This window comes from Oncorhynchus nerka, linkage group LG28 (genome assembly GCF_034236695.1).
Source record: "Oncorhynchus nerka isolate Pitt River linkage group LG28, Oner_Uvic_2.0, whole genome shotgun sequence".
Classification (NCBI taxonomy): domain Eukaryota; kingdom Metazoa; phylum Chordata; class Actinopteri; order Salmoniformes; family Salmonidae; genus Oncorhynchus; species Oncorhynchus nerka.
In genome coordinates, this window is record NC_088423.1 from 2,193,895 (window position 1) to 2,213,643 (window position 19,749).

Genomic DNA, 19,749 nt, shown 5'->3' on the forward strand with positions numbered 1-19,749 from the left:
TATATACAAGGGGCTGCCAGGGGGCACTGGGTAGTTGAGTTAGCATGTACATGTAGGTACAGGTATGTTTGTCTCAGGCTGACAAATGCCATGTGTCAGTATATAAACTGGTAAATGGACCTCAAAGATTAAGTTGGATTATGCTTTTAATCATATATACGTGTTTAATTTTAAATTCCAATCGCATATTTTAAGTGATCCCTCCCTCCCTGTGCCCAGGCCCCAGTACAACATGCCAGGAGGACTCATGTGCCAATCAGGGTGTGTGCCTGCAGCAGTGGGAGGGGTTCAACTGTGACTGTAGCATGACATCTTTCGGAGGGCCACTCTGCAACGACGGTAAGACACACCTTTCAACTGCTTTGTGCATATACACGCACACACACACACACACACACACACACACGTTCACAATGTCCTACATTGCAGGAAAGTTCTCCTTCCACAAGGTGATTAAGATCCTACATATATATATATATATATGTATTTATTTATTTCACCTTTATTTAACCAGGTAGGCTAGTTGAGAACAAGTTCTCATTTACAACTGCGACCTGGCCATGACAAAGCAAAGCATTGCAACAAAAAACAACACAGAGTTACACATGGAATAAACAAACGTACAATCAATAACACAATAGAAAAATCTATATACAGTATGTGCAACCTACAGTACCCTACAGTATATAAGAATGCATTTTGTCCTTTGTGTCACCATTTGTTGTAAACCATCACAAAACACACATCAAGTTTGCTTTTGTCTTGCTATGAACTCCACATTCCATACATTGAGTTCCACACGCTGAGTTGCATATATAAATTGTATCTTGACTGAGTGGCCATCATGCCAGAAGAGTCGACTAAAGGTAAGTGTTGTCGTCATCATGGCGGCAACAACGAACACGTTTATTTGGGACATTGGAGCACTTTTCTTCTCCTGTCACTTTAGTACTGATGTCCTTTAGAACCACTCTGTTCTCATTAGCACTTATATTCCAGTCATTATATTCCAGTCATTATATTCCCGTCATTATATTCCAGTCATTATATTCCAGTCATTATATTCCAGTCATTATAGTCCAGTCATTATATTCCAGTCATTATAGTCCAGTCATTATAGGCCAGTCATTATATTCCAGTCATTATAGTCCAGTCATTATATTCCAGTCATTATAGTCCAGTCATTATATTCCAGTCATTATAGTCCAGTCATTATATTCCAGTCATTATATTCCAGTCATTATAGGCCAGTCATTATATTCCAGTCATTATAGTCCAGTCATTATATTCCAGTCATTATAGTCCAGTCATTATATTCCAGTCATTATATTCCAGTCATTATAGTCCAGTCATTATATTCCAGTCATTATATGCCAGTCATTATAGTCCAGTCATTATATTCCAGTCATTATATTCCAGTCATTATATTCCAGTCATTATATTCCAGTCATTATAGTCCAGTCATTATAGTCCAGTCATTATATTCCAGTCATTATATTCCAGTCATTATATTCCAGTCATTATATGCCAGTCATTATAGTCCAGTCATTATATTCCAGTCATTATAGTCCAGTCATTATATTCCAGTCATTATATTCCAGTCATTATATTCCAGTCATTATATTCCAGTCATTATATTCCGTGACAACTGTTCTACACTTTACATGCTGCCTTTGAAAACTCATATATTACCAGTAGCGGTGTGTGGGTAAAATCACTGGGGAAGCCAAGCCAGGAAAAAATGTGTTGTGATAATTTCGTTGTTTGCTCTATAACCTGGTAGTTCATATGCCACCATGATATATATATATATATAATTAAGTAAAACCACAACTCCAAATCTCTATCTCCATCCATGGCTAATTTAGGAATGCGCCAGTTTTAGCTAGCTAGCCACCGAAGGATAACAACACAACGAGATGCAAAAAATTATCTTTCTTTGGTCAATGACCTTTGGCTTTTGATGTGATGTGTTTGGTGTGAAGCCAAATCCAAACTGGCTTCCCTTGACCATTCACAGTTGAGCTCACTAAGTTTTGCTCAACTCTGATTACCTATTCTTTCATACAAAAAAATATTAAGGGAGGCCAAATGCTCTCTCGGTTCCCTTGTATTCAATGCTACAGGTGACAACAGTAGACTCTTTTTTACCAGACAACATCAGATAGATGGTCTACACATACAGAGACAGAGGGGCGCTGTTTCGCTCATTCGGAAGCTTTCATTAGTGAGATATATTCAGCTTCTTGTGAATTGAAGGAAACTTATGAAGCAGAGAGACAAAATATACATTAATTTATGTTTTTTCTTTTTTTATCTGTGATTTTTTTTATTTGCCCCCATGAATACATACCACTGTATATAACTGTGGCCTCTGGCAATACAAAAGGACAATGCTATTAAACCCGAGAAGCCGGTGTTTGGAGGATATAGTGGCATGGTGTTTTTAGGCACCCGTTCTGCATTTATGGACGTGACCCAGTCGTTCAGTATTTTTGTTCTGTATTTATGGATGTGACCCAGTTGTTCATTCTAAATGTTCCATTGCCATACTGGCTGGCAACGTTCATATCCATTGCTTGCTAGCTAGCCAACTATGGTTAAATACAGTCACGTCAAAAAGTGCAGCCAGAATAACAGCCAATCAGTTGTTTTGTAGTTCGCTTTATTTGGATCCATCCATAGCAATGAGTTTATGATGGCAGAGAAAATGTGCTCTCTTGTCAGGATGCTGTTCAGGAAAAAGAAAGACAATCAATGACATCCATTTGATCTGATTTGAATAAATGAAATCCTACAGTATTGTTGTTATCCACCACAGCTGACATAGCTCCATCAATCACATGTCTTTTTAAATCCGCTGATGTCACAAAGTGCTAAACAGAAACCCAGCCTATAGCTATAGCTACTTATTGTATGTCACATTTATCTGGACATTCACTTGGACAGTGCATTGGTTGAAATATCTGTAGGAGTCTGTGCTACTACTTCTGCTGCCTTGCTTCAGCCTTTTGGGTGTTGATGGTGCTGCAGTGTGGTCTTAGTTTTCGGCCTTGATGTTTCTCCAGCATTTTCTGTCTGTCAATGAGGGATGTCATTAGCTAAGGAGCGAACCTTCGCACCGATGCCCAATCACTGACATAATCTCCCTCGCTTCTAAACCAGCCTTTTGTATGGCCAGTTTCTGTTCTTGAAACTGTGTTTCTGGTCCTGTGGTCCTGACGCTGTGATTTGTGTATGTAGTTGTTCCCGCTGCCCTGCACAACTTGGGTAGAAGTGCTGCCAGATAGTTCCCACCCATCGGCTCTGATCGAGTCCCTGATACACTCTCCTCTTCTTGGGTGGAGATAAAATGCAAGGGCGTTCTCCGGGCATTTCGATAGATATTTCCCTGGTGATGCCCTTTGGCATAGCGGGTTCCCTGGCTCAAACATGAATCCCCTCTTGGACTCCCTGCCCCTCTCCCTTGGGTCCAGATGATTCATTGTGGCCTTGTTATATGCTAGAGTGGTGTATCTGAGAGTGAATGCATTGTAAGAAATAGTGTTTTCCAGTAGCCTAATTACGAGTCCAACTTAGAAATAACACAAACAGGCTATGAACAACATACCTTAGAAAGTTATTGTCTGTTTTTACAAGGAATGACTTTTAGTTGTCTGTTCCCCTCCTTGACCCAGATAAATCTGGAGGTTCAACCACACTTTGTGGACCAGACCACTTGGTGTACCGGGATTCAGGGCCTGGGAGTTTTGGAGCTGGGCCATGTCCTTATCGGTGATGGGACGGTGGCTGCTTGTGATATCTTTCCTTTGCCTTCTTATCTGTTTGATGTTGCCAGAAAAACAACCTGTCAACAGGATATAACATGTACTATGAGGCGTGACTGAATGGACACTGCTGTAGTGAGCTGTATAACCTTATATTAAAGAATGTTACTGCATCTCAAATGGCACCCTATTCCCTAGTGCACTACTTATGACGAGGGCCAATAGGGCTCTTGTCAAAAGTGCACTATTGGAATAGGGTGACATTTGGAATGTATACTTTGTTTCACTAGAGGGCAGAAGAGAGCTATTTCAAAGCAAAATACACTAATGCAAAGAAATGTGCATTGATATTGGTGCATTGTTATTGGTGCATTCTTATTGGTAAATCGGTGAATGGCTTGCTTGACCTGGCATTGGATGAACACATTTACATGTATTTCATTTTCATATGTTGTTGACAAGATAGTAAGTTGAAAGCTATTGTTCTAGATACAGTATATACACACAAACGTATGTGGATTCAGCTATTTCAACCACACCCATTGCAGACAGATGTATACAATCGATCACACAGCTATGCAATCTCCATAGACAAACATTAGCAGTAGGATGGCTTTACCAAAGAGCTCAGTGACTTTAAATGTGGCACCGTCATAGGATGCCACCTTTCCAACAAGTCAGTTTGTCAGATTTCTGCCCTACTACAGCTGCCCCGCTCAACTGTAAGTGCTATTATTGTGGAGTGGAAACGTCTAGGAGCAACAGTGGCTCAGCCGCAAAGTGGTAGGCCACAGAAGCTCACAAAGCGGGACTGTTGAGTGCTGAAGCACGTAGCGCATAAAACTTCTCTGTCCTCTTTTGTAACACTCACTACCGAGTTCAAAACTGCCTCTGGAAGCAACATCAGCACAATAACTGTGGACAGAGCACGGTAGCTAGCTGTCCTCCTGCTCCACCATGGTGCAACCCTACAGAGTGCTGTTGAGGCTACTGTAGACCTACCTTCATTGCAAAACAGTGTGTTTTTGATCAATTATTTGGTGGTCATTTATTTACTATAGTTTTATCTAAAAATTATAACTTTTTAAATGTTTCACAATAAAATAAAATATATGAAATTCACTAAGGAGGATGGTCCTCCCCTTCCTGCTCTAAGGAGCCTCCACTGATATATATTTAATTTGACTATTTTCTACATTGTAGAATAATAGTGAAGACATCAAAACTATGAAGTAACACATATGGAATCATGTAGTAAACCAAAAGTGTTAAAAAAATCTAAATATATTTTATATTTGAGATTCTTCAAAGAAGTCACCCTTTGCCTTGATGACAGCTTTGCACACTCTTGGCATCTTGTTGTCCATGAGAGTCTCACCTCACGTGTAACCCAAACTGTTTGGAAGTTAAAGACAAAAGTTGGCAGATCGGCTGTACCAACTTCAGTCTCATCTTTCCGTAGAGGGGTCATACTAGTTTGTAGGCCAAACCATTCGGGCTATACAGATGATTTAGTGAGTAGACCAATTTTCAGATATCTCATGGTCTGACAAACACCACTCTAGTTGTGCCACCTTTCACCGAAGATGCGGAAGTGCGACATCAGCAGATGCTTTGGACTAAGATGAATCCAATGCAAAAAAACAAATATCTCAAGTTTAAACTGACAGATTTTGATGGGGATTATTTTATTATGGTAATTTGATTTCCGTGGGGCCACAGAACTCGACTCTAGCGGGTTTTCTATCAACCAGGTTCATGAGGAATGCATTTCCAAAGGTCTTGAAGGAGTTCCCACATATGCTGAGCACTTGTTGGCTGTTTTTCCTTCACTCTTCACTCTTCACCAACTCATCCCAAACCATCTCAATTGGGTTGAGATCGGGTGATTGTGGAGGCCAGGTCATCTGCTGCAGCACTCCATCACTCTCCTAATTGCTCAAATAGCACTTACAAATCCAGGAGGTGTGTTGGGTCATTGTCCTGTTGAAACACAAATGATAGTCCCACTAAGCGCAAAACAGACGGGATGGTGTATCCCTGCAGAGTACTGTGGTAGCTATGCTGGATGTGTGCCTTGAATTCTAAATAAATCACAGACAGTGTCACCAGGAAAGCACCCCCACACCACCACACTTCCTCCTCCATGTTTCATGGTGGGAACCACACATGCGGAGATCATCCGTTCAACTACTGTGCATCTCACAAAGACACAGCAGCTGGAACCAAAAATGTCAAATGTTGATTTATCAGAGTTATTTGAACTGTCGTGGAAATTTCCTTAATTACCAAATGATGAGAGAGCAAATCACACACCAGTTAGAGTTATGCTTAATCTTCACCTTTAATAATAATTAAGCTTTTGCAATAGCATTTTGACTTTCAACAGTTCAGTATCTCTAATGAAAAGTTGAGAGTGCCCAACATGATGGCAACTGGGATCCTTTATAGCAAAGATCCACCCCCTCCCTAGACGACATGGCAAACCACAGGTCTTAGGAACTTACACAAAGAAATACTTTACTTCAGAGAGGAATATCCCCTGGCCAGACAGAGTTGGCTATAAATTATCGTTCAGTTTGGTCTCCTAAACAAAGCTCTTATCTCGTCCTTGGGACAAAATGGTACCAAGACATTACCCCCACCCAATGATATATATCAAATTGTCATTTTAGATACCCCATCCTAAATACAACCCATTCTGGACCAGCTCACGGAGAGGAAAGTGAGCCTCTAGGTCAAGATAGGGGCAACAAGAGAGGGAGCATAGAATGATTCCAGACACTGCCATCCTCCTCTCCCCGAGGGGAAAAGTAGGGAGTGACTGGCACACCGACACAGTGGAGCCAAAAGATAATTGGTTCCCCATTAATCATCCCTTCACATGGTTTAAAATATATGTTTACACATGATGACACCTTGACCTCTCCCCTCTCTGCGGCCCAAGCAACTTAGTCCTGACAGAGAACAGATAACTGCAAATGACCACCACTATAGTACAACAAAATACATTCTTATGAGAAATAACTCATAAGCATATCATGAAAATAAAACATCTTATCTATGTTACCCAACTAATTCTGATTAATCCCCAACAGAACTCTGTGAAGCATTTTTGGGAGCTGCAATTTCTGAGGCTGGTAACTCTAATGAACCTATCCCTTTAGCAGATGTAACTCCAGGTCTTCCCATAGGTACACTTCAACTGAATCTAAAACAAAAATCCAGAAAATCACATTGTATGATTTTTAAGTAATTAATTTGAAGATGAATGTTTCCACCTCCATGCTTCACGGTTGGGATGGTGTTCTTGGGGTTGTACTCATCCTTCTTCTTCCTCCAAACACGGCGAGTGGAGTTTAGACCAAAAAGCTATATTTTTGTCTCATCAGACCACATGACCTTCTCCCATTCCTCCTCTGGATCATCCAGATGGTCATTGGCAAACTTCAGATGGGCCTGGACATGTGCTTGCTTGAGCAGGGGGACCTTGCGTGCGCTGCAGGATTTTAATCCATGACTGCGTAGTGTGTTACTAATGGTTTTCTTTGAGACTGTGGTCCCAGCTCTCTTCAGGTCATTGACCAGGTCCTGCCGTGTAGTTCTGGGCTGATCCCTCACCTTCCTCATGATCATTGATGCCCAGACCGAGGGTGATTGACTGTCATCTTGAACTTCTTCCATTTTCTAATAATTGCCCCAACAGTTGTTGCCTTCTCACCAAGCTGCTTGCCTATTGTCCTGTAGCCCATTCCAGCCTTGTGCAGGTCAACAATTCCATCCCTGATGTCCTCACACAGCTCTCTGGTCTTGGCCATTGTGGAGAGGTTGGAGTCTGTTTGATTGAGTGTGTGGACAGGTGTCTTTTATACAGGTAACGAGGTCAAACAGGTGCAGTTAATATAGGTAATTTTTTATATTTTTTTTATTTCACCTTTATTTAACCAGGTAGGCTAGTTGAGAACAAGTTCTCATTTGCAACTGCGACCTGGCCAAGATAAAGCATAGCAGTGTGAACAGACAACACAGAGTTACACATGGAGTAAACAATTAACAAGTCAATAACACAGTAGAAAAAAAAGAGTCTATATACATTGTGTGCAAAAGGCATGAGGAGGTAGGCAAATAATTACAATTTTGCAGATTAACAATGAGTGGAGAACAGGAGGGCTTCTTATTAAAGAAAGACTAACAGGTCTGTGAGAGCCGGAATTATTACTGGTTGGTAGGTGATCAAATACTTATGTCATGCAATAAAATGCAAATGAATTACTTAAAAATCATACAATGTGATTTTCTGGATTTTTGTTTTAGATTCCGTCTCTCACAGTTGAAGTGTACCTATGATAAAAAATTACAGACCTCTACATGCTTTGTAAGTAGGAAAATCTGCAAAATCGGCAGTGTATCAAATACTTGTTCTCCCCACTGTAAATACTTAGGGATGTGGTTGGATGATGAACTGTCTTTTAAAATGCATATTGACAAACTTTGTAAATGGCTAAAAATTAAGCTGGGTTTCCTCTATAGAAACAGGACATGCTTGTCCTCTACAAATAGAAGACAAATTGTGCAAAGCTAATTTTATGTCTGTTATAGATTATGGAGATATTATTTACATGCTACGGCATCAACACTTAAATCCCTGGATGCTACTTATCATTGTTCACTTAGGTTTATTACAGGTGCTAGCTACAGAACTCACTATTGGGTTTTATATCAATATGTGGGTTGGACTTCGCTGTCCGTGAGACGAGAACAACATGCTCTCATGTTTGTCTATAAAGTACTTCTGAATAAACTACCTTCTTATATATCATCACTCATCAATATTAGAATTCCTAAAACCAGGTCTCAAACATGGATTACACTTGAGGCCCATGTGGTTTCCACAGAGTTGGGTCTGGCTGCCTTTTCCTGTTACGCTCCTTGCCTATGGAATAGCCTGCAGACTAAACTTAAACTTGGGACTCTTGTCGCCCATTTTAAACATTTATTGGAGGATTTTTATTTTTGTATTCCTTGTAACTGTTTTGGGTAAATTATTGTGCTGTTAGTAGAATAACCTGTTAGGGGAATAACCTGTGTGTAAATGTAATCTGTTGCTCTATGTTTTTTGTTATCTGTGATCGTTTTGTTTGTCTTGTGTAGTTTCTTAATCATTGTACCTAAACTGTATGTGTAAACATGTACACACAGGCCCCAGCTGTAAAAGAGACATTGGTCTCAGTCTGTTCCTTGTTGAAATAAAGGTGTAAAAAAACAAAAAAACAAGGCACACCTGTTAATTGAAATGCATTCCAGGTGACTACCTCATGAAGCTGGTTGAGAGAATGCCAAGAGTGTGCGAAGCTGTCATCAAGACAAAGGGTGGCTACTTTGAAGAATCTAAAATCTATTTTATTTGTTTAACACTTGTTTGGTTACTACATGATTCCAAGTGTTTTGTCATAGTTTTGACGTCTTCACTATTATTCTACAATGTAGAAAATAGTAAAAATATAGAAAAACCCTTGAATGAGTAGGTGTGTTCAAACTTTTAACTGGTACTGTATATACATTGTTATTGCCTTCATGTTGACTAGTATGATATTTATGATTAATGTGGACCATTATGTGTGAACAGACAAGATGTGTTGCAAATGACAGCATATTCCCTAGGTAGTTCACTACTTTTGAACATAGCCCATATGGTTCTGGTCAAAAGTGGTGCACTATCTGTTGAAGGGTTGGCATTCGGGAGACATGCACAGTAACATAGCAGTATATGCTTGCAACATAGTAGGAGGGGGGCTTTGAGAACGTAAAAGTTCTGCAATATTAATCTCTCCTAAATGTTGTAAGAGGAGACGAGGACATATATGGGCAATGAGGAGAGAAGGAGAAAGGGCGAATGTTTTCTTATTAATGATGAGCCATACAGAGACAGCAATGGGAATGTTTGCATTAATTGAAGCAAATAGCCTACTTTGCTGGGAGTGGTTCGCGCTGTAAGGGGAGGATGGCGTAAACTCATTGCTGAATGGCAATGAGAGAGAGAGAGAGGATTATACTGTATGGAAGGGTTGTGAATAAGGAGATGATGAGATATACTGTATACTGTATAGCTAACTCCAGGTGAACCCCTGTTCTGTTCATTGAAAGGAAAGGAATAGGAACAAAGTAGAGGGATAAAGGAGAGGAACATCCATATTCATCATTCAGCGAGATGTGTGTGTTATGGTGTGGTAGTGGTAGAGGCCTTTATCTGGGGCATAATGCATGCCCTGTACCCAGCGGGGTGGCAGGTTTATTCACAGGAGGCGTTAGTGAGAACAGGTCTGGTTCATTTCTTCTCACAGCAGTAAATCTCTCTTTGGGCCTGGCTGGCGCACGCGCACGCACGCACGCACACACACACACAGAAACAGACACCATTCCCACACACACAGCGAAACAGACACCATTCCCACACACAACATCAGAAAGTGACTAATCCGTGCAGTGTGTGCATGCTTGTATGTGCAAGCATTTCTGCATGCAATGGAGGTGATACTGTAAGAAAGTAACTTTAAAAAGCAGTTTTTCATTTAGGAGTATAGAGTGAAGTGAAAACAATGCCTTTTCATTCATAGCTTATCTTGGGGATCACTTGTGTTTATCCATTTCACTTGCCAATGTAAACATATGTTTCCCAAGCCAATAAAGCCAATTGAATTGAGAGAGAGAGAGAGAGAGAGAGAGAGAGAGAGAGAGATAGAGAGACAGAGACAGAGACAGACAGACAGACAGACAGACAGACAGACAGACAGACAGACAGACAGACAGACAGACAGACAGACAGACAGACAGACAGACAGACAGACAGACAGACAGACAGACAGACAGACAGAGAGAGACAGACAGACGATTTCAAGCACCTCAAGAGTGAAATAAAGAGTGAATGAGTATGGAACAACATTTTTACCAAATGCATTAGCTAGCTGGGATGCACAGCAGCCATTTTACAATGAAACCAATACGTACAGTATCTGAGGAAGAGGAGACAACTTCCCAAATGGTATCCTATTCCCTATACAGTGCACTATTTTTTACCAGAACCCACAGGGTATCCCACAAGGTATCCCACAGGGCTCTGGTCAAAGTAGTGCACTGTATTGGGAATAGGATGCCATTTGGCATGCATCCAAGGAGAGCGAGTCACATGCGCCGATAGACACCATTTCGGAGCTTTCTCTGGTGAGTCGTCATGGGCACCCGGCCGTACACTGCCTCCTCAAGACGGAGAGAAACTCTATTTCACAGTCCCTGGTCCCCATCCCCAATCACAATCCTGAATCGTACGGTATGATGCCACACATACACACACACACACACATGAGCAAACACAAACACACACGCATGCACGTGCACACACACACACACACACACAATGCATGGATCACCTGTCAATCATAAAGCATGGGATGGGAGAGAGATAGTGTACTATCTGATGGTGATAGCACCATCTCACTATCAGAAATGGGAATTTAGCCCCATGACCCAATCTGTGTCCCAAATGGCGTCCTATGAATTATATAGTACACTACTTTTGACCAGGCCCCCTGGGCTCTAGTCAAAAGTAGTGAACGATATTGGGAATAAGGTATCATTTGGGATATACTCCTCTCTCCTTCCGTTCTCCCTTGCCTGGAATACTTAATTGGACAACCCGGTGATTGAAATGGCTCCTATGTAAAACTAGTGTGAGGCCTGGTTTCAGATGCTGTGTATTGTTGGTGGGAGATTGAATGTAATGACTTAAAGTCTCTCCAAGGGAAGTCCAATTTCCATGAAACCCTCTCCTCTGTCATTTAGAAGAGAATGGCTTCATCCAAGGTGTTCCTGTCCCTATTACACCTCACCATATTATCCAGAGAAGCATGATCTAAGCAGAAGAATATAGACATAAAGAGAAGCCATTTACTGGCGCGGGCCCTAGCACCAACCATGTTTTAACCAGGATGTTAAACCCTGTACCAAACTCCTATGTTCTTCTTTACTACTGTGCAACTGATTAGTACAGAAATAGAATTTAACGGAAAAGAGGATGTTCACAAGAGGCTGTTCAGAGGAGGATGTTCACAGGAGGATGTTCACAGGAGGATGTTCACAGGAGGATGTTCACAGGGGTTTGGTGAAAGGCTAGTACTATTGTACTGGCATTGTTTAAAGGCTGATGTGTGTGTTGTCTGTGTGTGCATGCGTGTATGGATGGGTGTGTCTGTATGGGTCTTTAAAGCTTCCGTGTCTGGTCCTTCTGAGGGGGTTAAGCGATGCAGTGGTCAAGCGTCTGAGCTTAATACATACAGACAAATAGGACGGTGTGTGTGTTTAGCTGTTCAGTCTAAAGTGGGTCGTGAAGGGGCTAGAGCGGTGGCTACGGCCAGACCCTCCACGCGATCTCTGCCTTGCCTCGCTGCCCCTACCCCTCGAACACACAGACATGCAAACACCAGCAGCCCCCGCCACACTGCCCAGTCAGTCTCAGAGCTAAGGCCATTAGTGCATGTCAATATTGTATTAGCAGTGGTGATTGTGTTGTGTGGGTCTGAACTCTCTCTCCATTCTCTTGTCTCTGCCCTGGGGTAAAATCACATCCACTCCCCTTTCAATCCTTTCCACTACCCTCCAATCCCCTTCGAATGCCCTCCACTCCCCTCCAATCCCCTCCACTCCCATTCCAATTCCCTCCACTCCCATTCCAATTCCATCCACTCCCATCCACTTCCCTCCAATCCCCTTCCACTCCCCCTCCACTACCCTCCACTCCACTCGCCTCTAATTCCCTCCACTCCCCCTCCATTACCCTCAACTCCCCTCCGTTCCCATCCGCTCCCCTCCGCTCCACTACCCTCCACTCCCCCTCCACTACTACCCTCAACTCCCCTCCGTTCCTATCCACTCCCCTCCGCTCCACTACCCTCCACTCCCCCTCCACTACCCTCAACTCCCCTCCGTTCCTATCCGCTCCACTACCCTCCACTCCCCTCCACTCCCCTCCACTACCCTCCATCTCTCTCCAATCTAATCAGTCTGTGCTCATTCCTTCTTCTATGTTCTCTTGAGGATTGTCTTTCTGCATGGCTGTTGGCTAGGAGTGGCACTATAACTGGAGGTCTGACATGATGTATATTTGCGTTATCCTGTACAGTACAGTAAGGGTGGTGCATTGCCTTCATGTTTGGACTGTATAGAAAGGTCAGCACCAGATGTTGTCTGCCACCATTTGTGACATTTTGTGATACTCTATTTTCATGTGTTATCTTCCTGTCAAAATCACTGGCTTGGTTTAAAAAACAATTAAATCAGAGAACGAGCATCGTACTGAAATAGCATGTGGAAGATGCAGCATACAGAACAGTCCCTTTATAATTCTGATATAGTTTTTGAAATATATGCTTGTCAAGTATTGATGGGAGTACAGACAGACAGACCCATAGGGACGGACACAGATTAAGACAACAGCTCTTGACATTCAACAAAGGGGATTCCTTCTCCTCTTAATGTACATATAACGTTAGTCAATGTTGTTAGCTAGCTAGCTAACTAACATTAGCAAACCATTTAACATTAGTCAATGTTGTTAGCTAGCTAGCTAACTAACATTAGCAAACCATATAACGTTAGTCAATGTTGTTAGCTAGCTAGCTAACTAACATTAGCAAACCATATAACGTTAGTTAATGTTGTTAGCTAGCTAGCTAACTAACTAACAGTAGCAAACCATTTAACGTTAGCAAGCTAGCTACTGTAGCTGAGTAAATCGGTAAGCAAGAACACAATTACAGTGGCTTGCGAAAGTATACACCTGCTTGGCATTTTTCCTATTGTGTTGCCTTACAACCTAGAATTAAAATTAACCTTTATTGTGAAACAAACAGGAAATAAGACAAAAAACAGAAAACTTGAGCCTGCCTAACTATTCACTCCCCCCAGAAGTCAATACTTTGTAGAGACACTTTTTGCAGCAAATACAGCTGCACATCTCTTGGGTATGTCTACATAAGCTTGGCACATCTTGCCACTAGGATTTTTGCCCATTCTTCAAGGCAAAACTGCTCCAGCTCCTTCAAGTTGGATGGGTTCCGCTGGTGCACAGCAATCATACCACAGATTCTCAATTGGATTAAAGTCTGGACTTTGACTAGGCCATTCCAAGACATTTAAATGTTTCCCATTAAAGCACTCAAGTGTTGATTTAGCAGCATGCTTATGGTGTTCTCAAGTTGATGAGAGGTGTTGGGTTCGCCACAGACATAGCGTTTTCCTTGATGGCCAAAATGCTCCATTTTAGTCTCATCTGACCAGCATATCTTCTTTCATATATTTGGGAGTCTCCCACATACCTTTTGGCGAACATCAAACGTTTGCTTATTTTTTTCTTTAAGCAATGGCTTCTTTCTGGCCACTCTTCTGTATAGCCCAGCTCTGTGGAGTGTACAGCTTAAAGTGGTCCTATGGACAGATACTCCAATCTCCGCTGTGGAGCGTCGCAGCTCCTTCAGGGTTATCTTTGGTCGCTTTGTTGCCTTTCTGATTAATGCCCTCCTTGCCTGGTCCATGAGTTTTGGTGGGCGGCCCTCTCTTGGCGGGTTGTTTTGGTGCCATATTCTTTCCATTTTTTGTATAATGGATTAATGGTGCCCCGTGGGATGTTCAAAGTTCAGATCTTTTGTTATAACCCAACCCTGATCTGTACTTCTCCACAACTTTGTCCCAGACCTGTTTGGAGAGCTCCTTGGTCTTCATAGTGCCGCTTGCTTGGTGGTGTCCCTTGCTTAGTGGTGTTGCAAACTCTGGGGCCTTTCAGAACAGGTGCATATATACTGAGATCATGTGACAGATCATGTGGCACTTAGATTGCACACAGACTTTCTTTAACTAATTATGTGACTTCTGAAGGTAATCGGTTGCACCATATATTTTTTAGGGGCTTCATAACAAAGGGGGTGAATACATATGAACGTACCAGTTTTCAGTTTTTTATTTATTTGCATTTTTTGAAACAAGTCATTTTTATAATTTTACTTCACCAATTTGGACTATTTTGTGTACGTCCATTACATGAAATCCAAATGAAAATCTATTTATTTTACAGGTTGTAATGCAACAAAATAGGAAAAATGCCATGCGGGGTAAATACTTTTGCAAGGCACTGCAGATAGAAAACTAGCCAATTTAGTTAACATTAGATAGCAAGCTAATCATGTAACGTTAACTAGGCTAGCTGTCATTATTGTCCTCATTAGTTATACAAGTAAACCTACTAATTAATGAAGGAAAGCAGTAATGCTACTTACTTGAGAAAACACATTTTGCTTCTCATCTGATGCATGAACAGATGAGAACTAAGAATAATATATATTTTTTTTTTACGTAGCAAGCTAGCTAGCTAAGGAGTCTATCGTCTGAACCCTCTCTAGCATTTGGGCTGTAGCTATCTGCTTTAGTTTTTGAGATCATCAATCTCTGTCATAAGAGGAGTTCATTTTTACTTAACGGATATAATTATTTCTTCTGACCACATTTTTGTTTGTTGGCAATGTACATTTTTGCAAACTTTTGCAAAACACTTACTTTTATGTTCGCTAGTTCGGTCAGTCCGACCATCTTCTATCAGGTAAAGTATTTGTTTTATTAATTTGTAACCAACTGCTAACTAGTAATGTAGCTAGCTACAGTAGTTACAAAGAGTAGATATGTTGTTAGCTATCAGGAGCAGATAGCTTTAGCACTAGCTAGCATGTCATTCTGGGACAAGAAGTGTTTTATTCAAAGTAATAAGTTGAAGACTACAGAAATCTAGAGAACAAGTTATATAAATCTGAAACAGTCATCAAGGCAGGACCCTCTAATTTCATACTGAAATTCATACAGAAATGGCTCATTATCCCTGTCAATAGCAGGATGATTGCAGAGCACCCTGCTTCAGACTGTCAGGATGTTCATATTTGCTGTTTGTTGTGATGATTTATTTGATTAATTCTTGTCTCTCGCGTTTGTCTCACATGATCTATTCAGCTCTCCTGTGTCCTGCTTCCAGGGATAAACCAAGTTTTTGACATAAATGGTCTATGGACCATACACACTTTGGCTCTCTCTACATTGGTCAGCTACATTGGTAACCAGGGTCGGATCCTTTTACATTGTTGACCAGAGTGGGAACACAAATGCTCCTAGTGAGAAGGGGTAATACTGAAACTTGTGATGATGACAGTTCTACAGTCTTCATCAGAGGCCAAGGATTTTGGCATAGATGGGAAAGCTCTTATTTATGCTCCATGGTAAGATTGTGCCCTCGACGGCACTTGATATACATTGATTGGTAGGTTACACTACAGTATATTTAGATGCTTCAAATACTGCCTGAGAAACCTTTACAATTTGACTCCGTACTCAATAAATGGTGAAACACTTTTGTGATGGTGTTGTTAGTTTGAATGTATATGCATGAAATGTACATTCTGGAAAACATGTCTCTCATAGTTAGTAGAATAATGAATGTATTGGAAAGATTTTGGTACCATCAACTTTTAGAAGGTTAGTAGGTAAGTTAATCATTTAAACCACCTAAATATACTCAAATTTACTAAACAATTAGCATTTGAAACTCAAACATTAATTTCCCAACAGCTTTTTCTACAATCATACAAACTCTTTATCATTCTCCATACTTTATAGTCCAATGCATTCAACATGATGCTGCCCACCATGGTATTGAGCAGCTGCAATTTGAGAACTCACCTGGTTTAGAAATCAAACTCTGGTTATCTTATTGCATAGCACATTGTAAAACTGTTTTAGAGAAGATTGTATTGCAAGGTATGCTATACACTGAGTGTACAAAACATTAGGAACAGTCCATTACAATAGACTGACCAGGTGAATCTAGGTGAAAGCTATGATCCCTTATTGATGGCACCTATTACACTCCAATTAGTGCAGATGATGGGGAGGTGACAGGTTAAATAAGGATTTTTAAGCCTTGAGACAATTGAGACATGGATTAAGGGGATGAATGAGCCAGACAAAAGATGCAAGTGCCTTTGAACGGGTTACTGTAGTAGGAGCCAGGCTCATCAGTTAGATTGTGTCAAGAACTGCAACCCTGCTGGGTTTTCACTCTCAACAGTTTCCTGTGTGTATCAAGAATGGTCCACCACCCAAACGACATCCAGCCAACTTGACACAACTGTGGTAAGCATTATAGTCAACAAGGGCCAGCATCCCTGTGGAACGCTTTTGACACCTTGCAGAGTCCATGCCCCAACGAATTCAGGATGTTCTGATGGAAATGAGACATACAGTATAATCATGCCAAAATATGATTTAAAATGTGTTCACTGACAGAGAGATTGCTAATGTAACTCAAATTGACAGTTGCTGACTAGGCTAGTCAAACTGTAACATTGGCTAGCTTTCAATAAATTAACTAAATGGTTAACAGAGGTACCTCTGCCTATGATCAAGACAATTTACAGGTATATTACATGTTGCATAGTTCAAGTGCACTCGAAAACAGATATTTATCTTGTTTCAGTCTTGGGGACTGAACTATATATGCTCCTCTTCATCAGACAGCAGCTCCCGTTTTCACAAGAGGCTGTGTTTACATTGAAGATAAAAGCAGGTCATTGGATGCCTTCATCACAAGGGTTATGTACGGGAGTTCTGATTGGTTCCAAGTTTAGCAGTTTGACAAAGTTGCCTGAGAAGACAAGAGTGTCAGTGAGGGGACACCCAGGGGGGGGGGGGGGGGTGGAATAAACATCCTCTTGTTAGTGAGGGGACACCCAGGGGGTGGTGGGGAAATGTAATAAACAGCCTCTTGTCAGTGAGGGGACACCCAGGGGGGGAATGGAATAAACATCCTTCTGTCATTGAGGGGACACCCAGGGGGTGGGGGGTGGAATAAACATCCTCCTGTCAGTGAGGGACACCCAGGGGGGGGAATGGAATAAACAGCCTCTTGTCAGTGAGGGACACCCAGGGGTGGTGGGGAAATGGAATAAACATCCTCCTGTCATTGAGGGACACCCAGGGGGGGGGTGGAATAAACAGCCTCTTGTCAGTGAGGGGACACCCAGGGGGGTGTAAACGTCCTCTTGTCAGTGAGGGGACACCCAGGGGGGGTGGAATTAACATCCTCTTGTCAGTGAGGGGACACCCAGGGGGTGGTGGGGAAATGGAATAAACATCCTCCTGTCATTGAGGGACACCCAGGGGGGGATAAACATCCTCCTGTCAGTGAGGGGACACCCAAGGGGGGGATGAACAGAGACCCCTCTGTAGTAGAGACCCAAGCATCTATTCGTTAAGACATATTCGGGCTTCAGTCAGTGTGTGTGTCTGTATTGGACGCTTGACCTAGCTTTCAGATGACATTGTGCCTAAAGACATGAGAAAAGCATTCTTAAGTGCTTCTAGAGTATTCACTTCAATTCCCCTTCCCAACTAATGAGTGTATTCACATTGCATGCACACACACACACACACACACACACACACACACACACACACACACACACACACACACACACACACACACACACACACACACACACACACACATACACACATGCACTAAATCATAAGGTTGTGTTTGAAAATATACATGTATCCAAAGATATACACATGCAGAGAGTGCATAATCAATCAAGCACATCAACCTATTACAACAAGATTATGGTTAAAATATCACTTTATTGGTAAATTCACACAAACTCTAACCAAAATGTCTAACCAAAATGCAACTTCTGCTTTCACCCAACACCTCCGAAAGATTCACACATACATACACTACCATTCAAAACTTTGGGGTCACTTCTAAATGTCCTTGTTTTTTAAAGAAAATCGATTTTTTTGTTGATTAAAATAACATCAAATTGATCAGAAATACAGTGTAGACATCGCTAATGTTCTTAATGACTATTGTAGCTGGAAACAGCTGATTTGTTATGGAATATCTGCGTAGGCCTACAGAGGCCCATTATCAACAACCATCACTCCTGTGTTCCAATGGCACGTTGTGTTAGCTAATCCAAGTTTATCATTTTAAAAGGCTAATTGATCATTAGAAAACCCTTTTGCAATTATGTTAGCACAGCTGAAAACTGTTGTCCTGGTTACTGTAAAGAAGCAATAACACTGGCCTTCTTTAGACTAGTTGAGTATCTGTAGCATCAGCATTTGTGGGTTTGATAACAGGCTCAAAATGGCCAGAAACAAAGACCTTTCTTCTGAAACACGCCAGTCTATTCTTGTTCTAAGAAATGATGGCGAGAAATTGCCTTGAAACTGAAGATCTCGTACAATACTGTGTACTACTCCCTTCACAGAACAGCGCAAACTGGCTCTAACCAAAATAGAAAGAGGAGTGGGAGGCCCCGGTGCACAACTGAACAAGAGGACAAGTACATTAGAGTGTCTAGTTTGAGACTGACACCTCACAAGTCCTCAACTGGCAGCTTCATTAAATAATACCTTCAAAACATCCGTCTCAACGTCAACAGTGAAGAGGCGACTCTGGGATGCTTTTGAATGGTAGTGTACATGCATACATACATACACACAGTGCATTGTCATTACGTGGCCCTTTCTGGGTGTAAATCGTGGCTTCCCCTCTCTCACTCTCCCGCTCTTTCTCAGTCCACACCCCCTTCCCTTTGTCTACCAAGCCGTCATATTGGCTTAGCCCACTAGAGACTCTTTCCTATCATTGTTAGTAACCAATATCTACTATGTGTTTGTTACATATTTCTGTGATTATTTAGTTAGTTAGTTAATAAATAATTAAGCAAATTTATATGTTGCTGATTCATAATTTATGCTATGGTTCGCGCAGATAACCAAGAACTTTATGACATTCAGATGAGACTGATAGAAGGTAAAGAATAGTTAATGATTGACTGCTATTGATATATAATATCTTCAGATCTTTCAGAGTGGATTCGGGAGATAG

General features: G+C 41.4%; 1 protein-coding gene across 4 annotated transcripts in view; it reads left to right on the top strand.

Moving 5' to 3' along the window:
- The first annotated feature begins 226 nt into the window (after window positions 1-226).
- The window catches only part of LOC115115858 (neurexin-1a-beta-like), a 416,921-nt gene continuing 397,398 nt past the window's right edge, over window positions 227-19,749 (top strand). For all 4 annotated transcript variants that reach the window (XM_065012593.1, XM_065012594.1, XM_065012595.1 and 1 more), the window contains exon 1: window positions 227-339. In XM_065012593.1, the coding sequence (XP_064868665.1) occupies window positions 306-339 (34 nt within the window). In that variant the 5' untranslated portion in view covers window positions 227-305. The remainder of the gene's footprint in view (window positions 340-19,749) is intronic.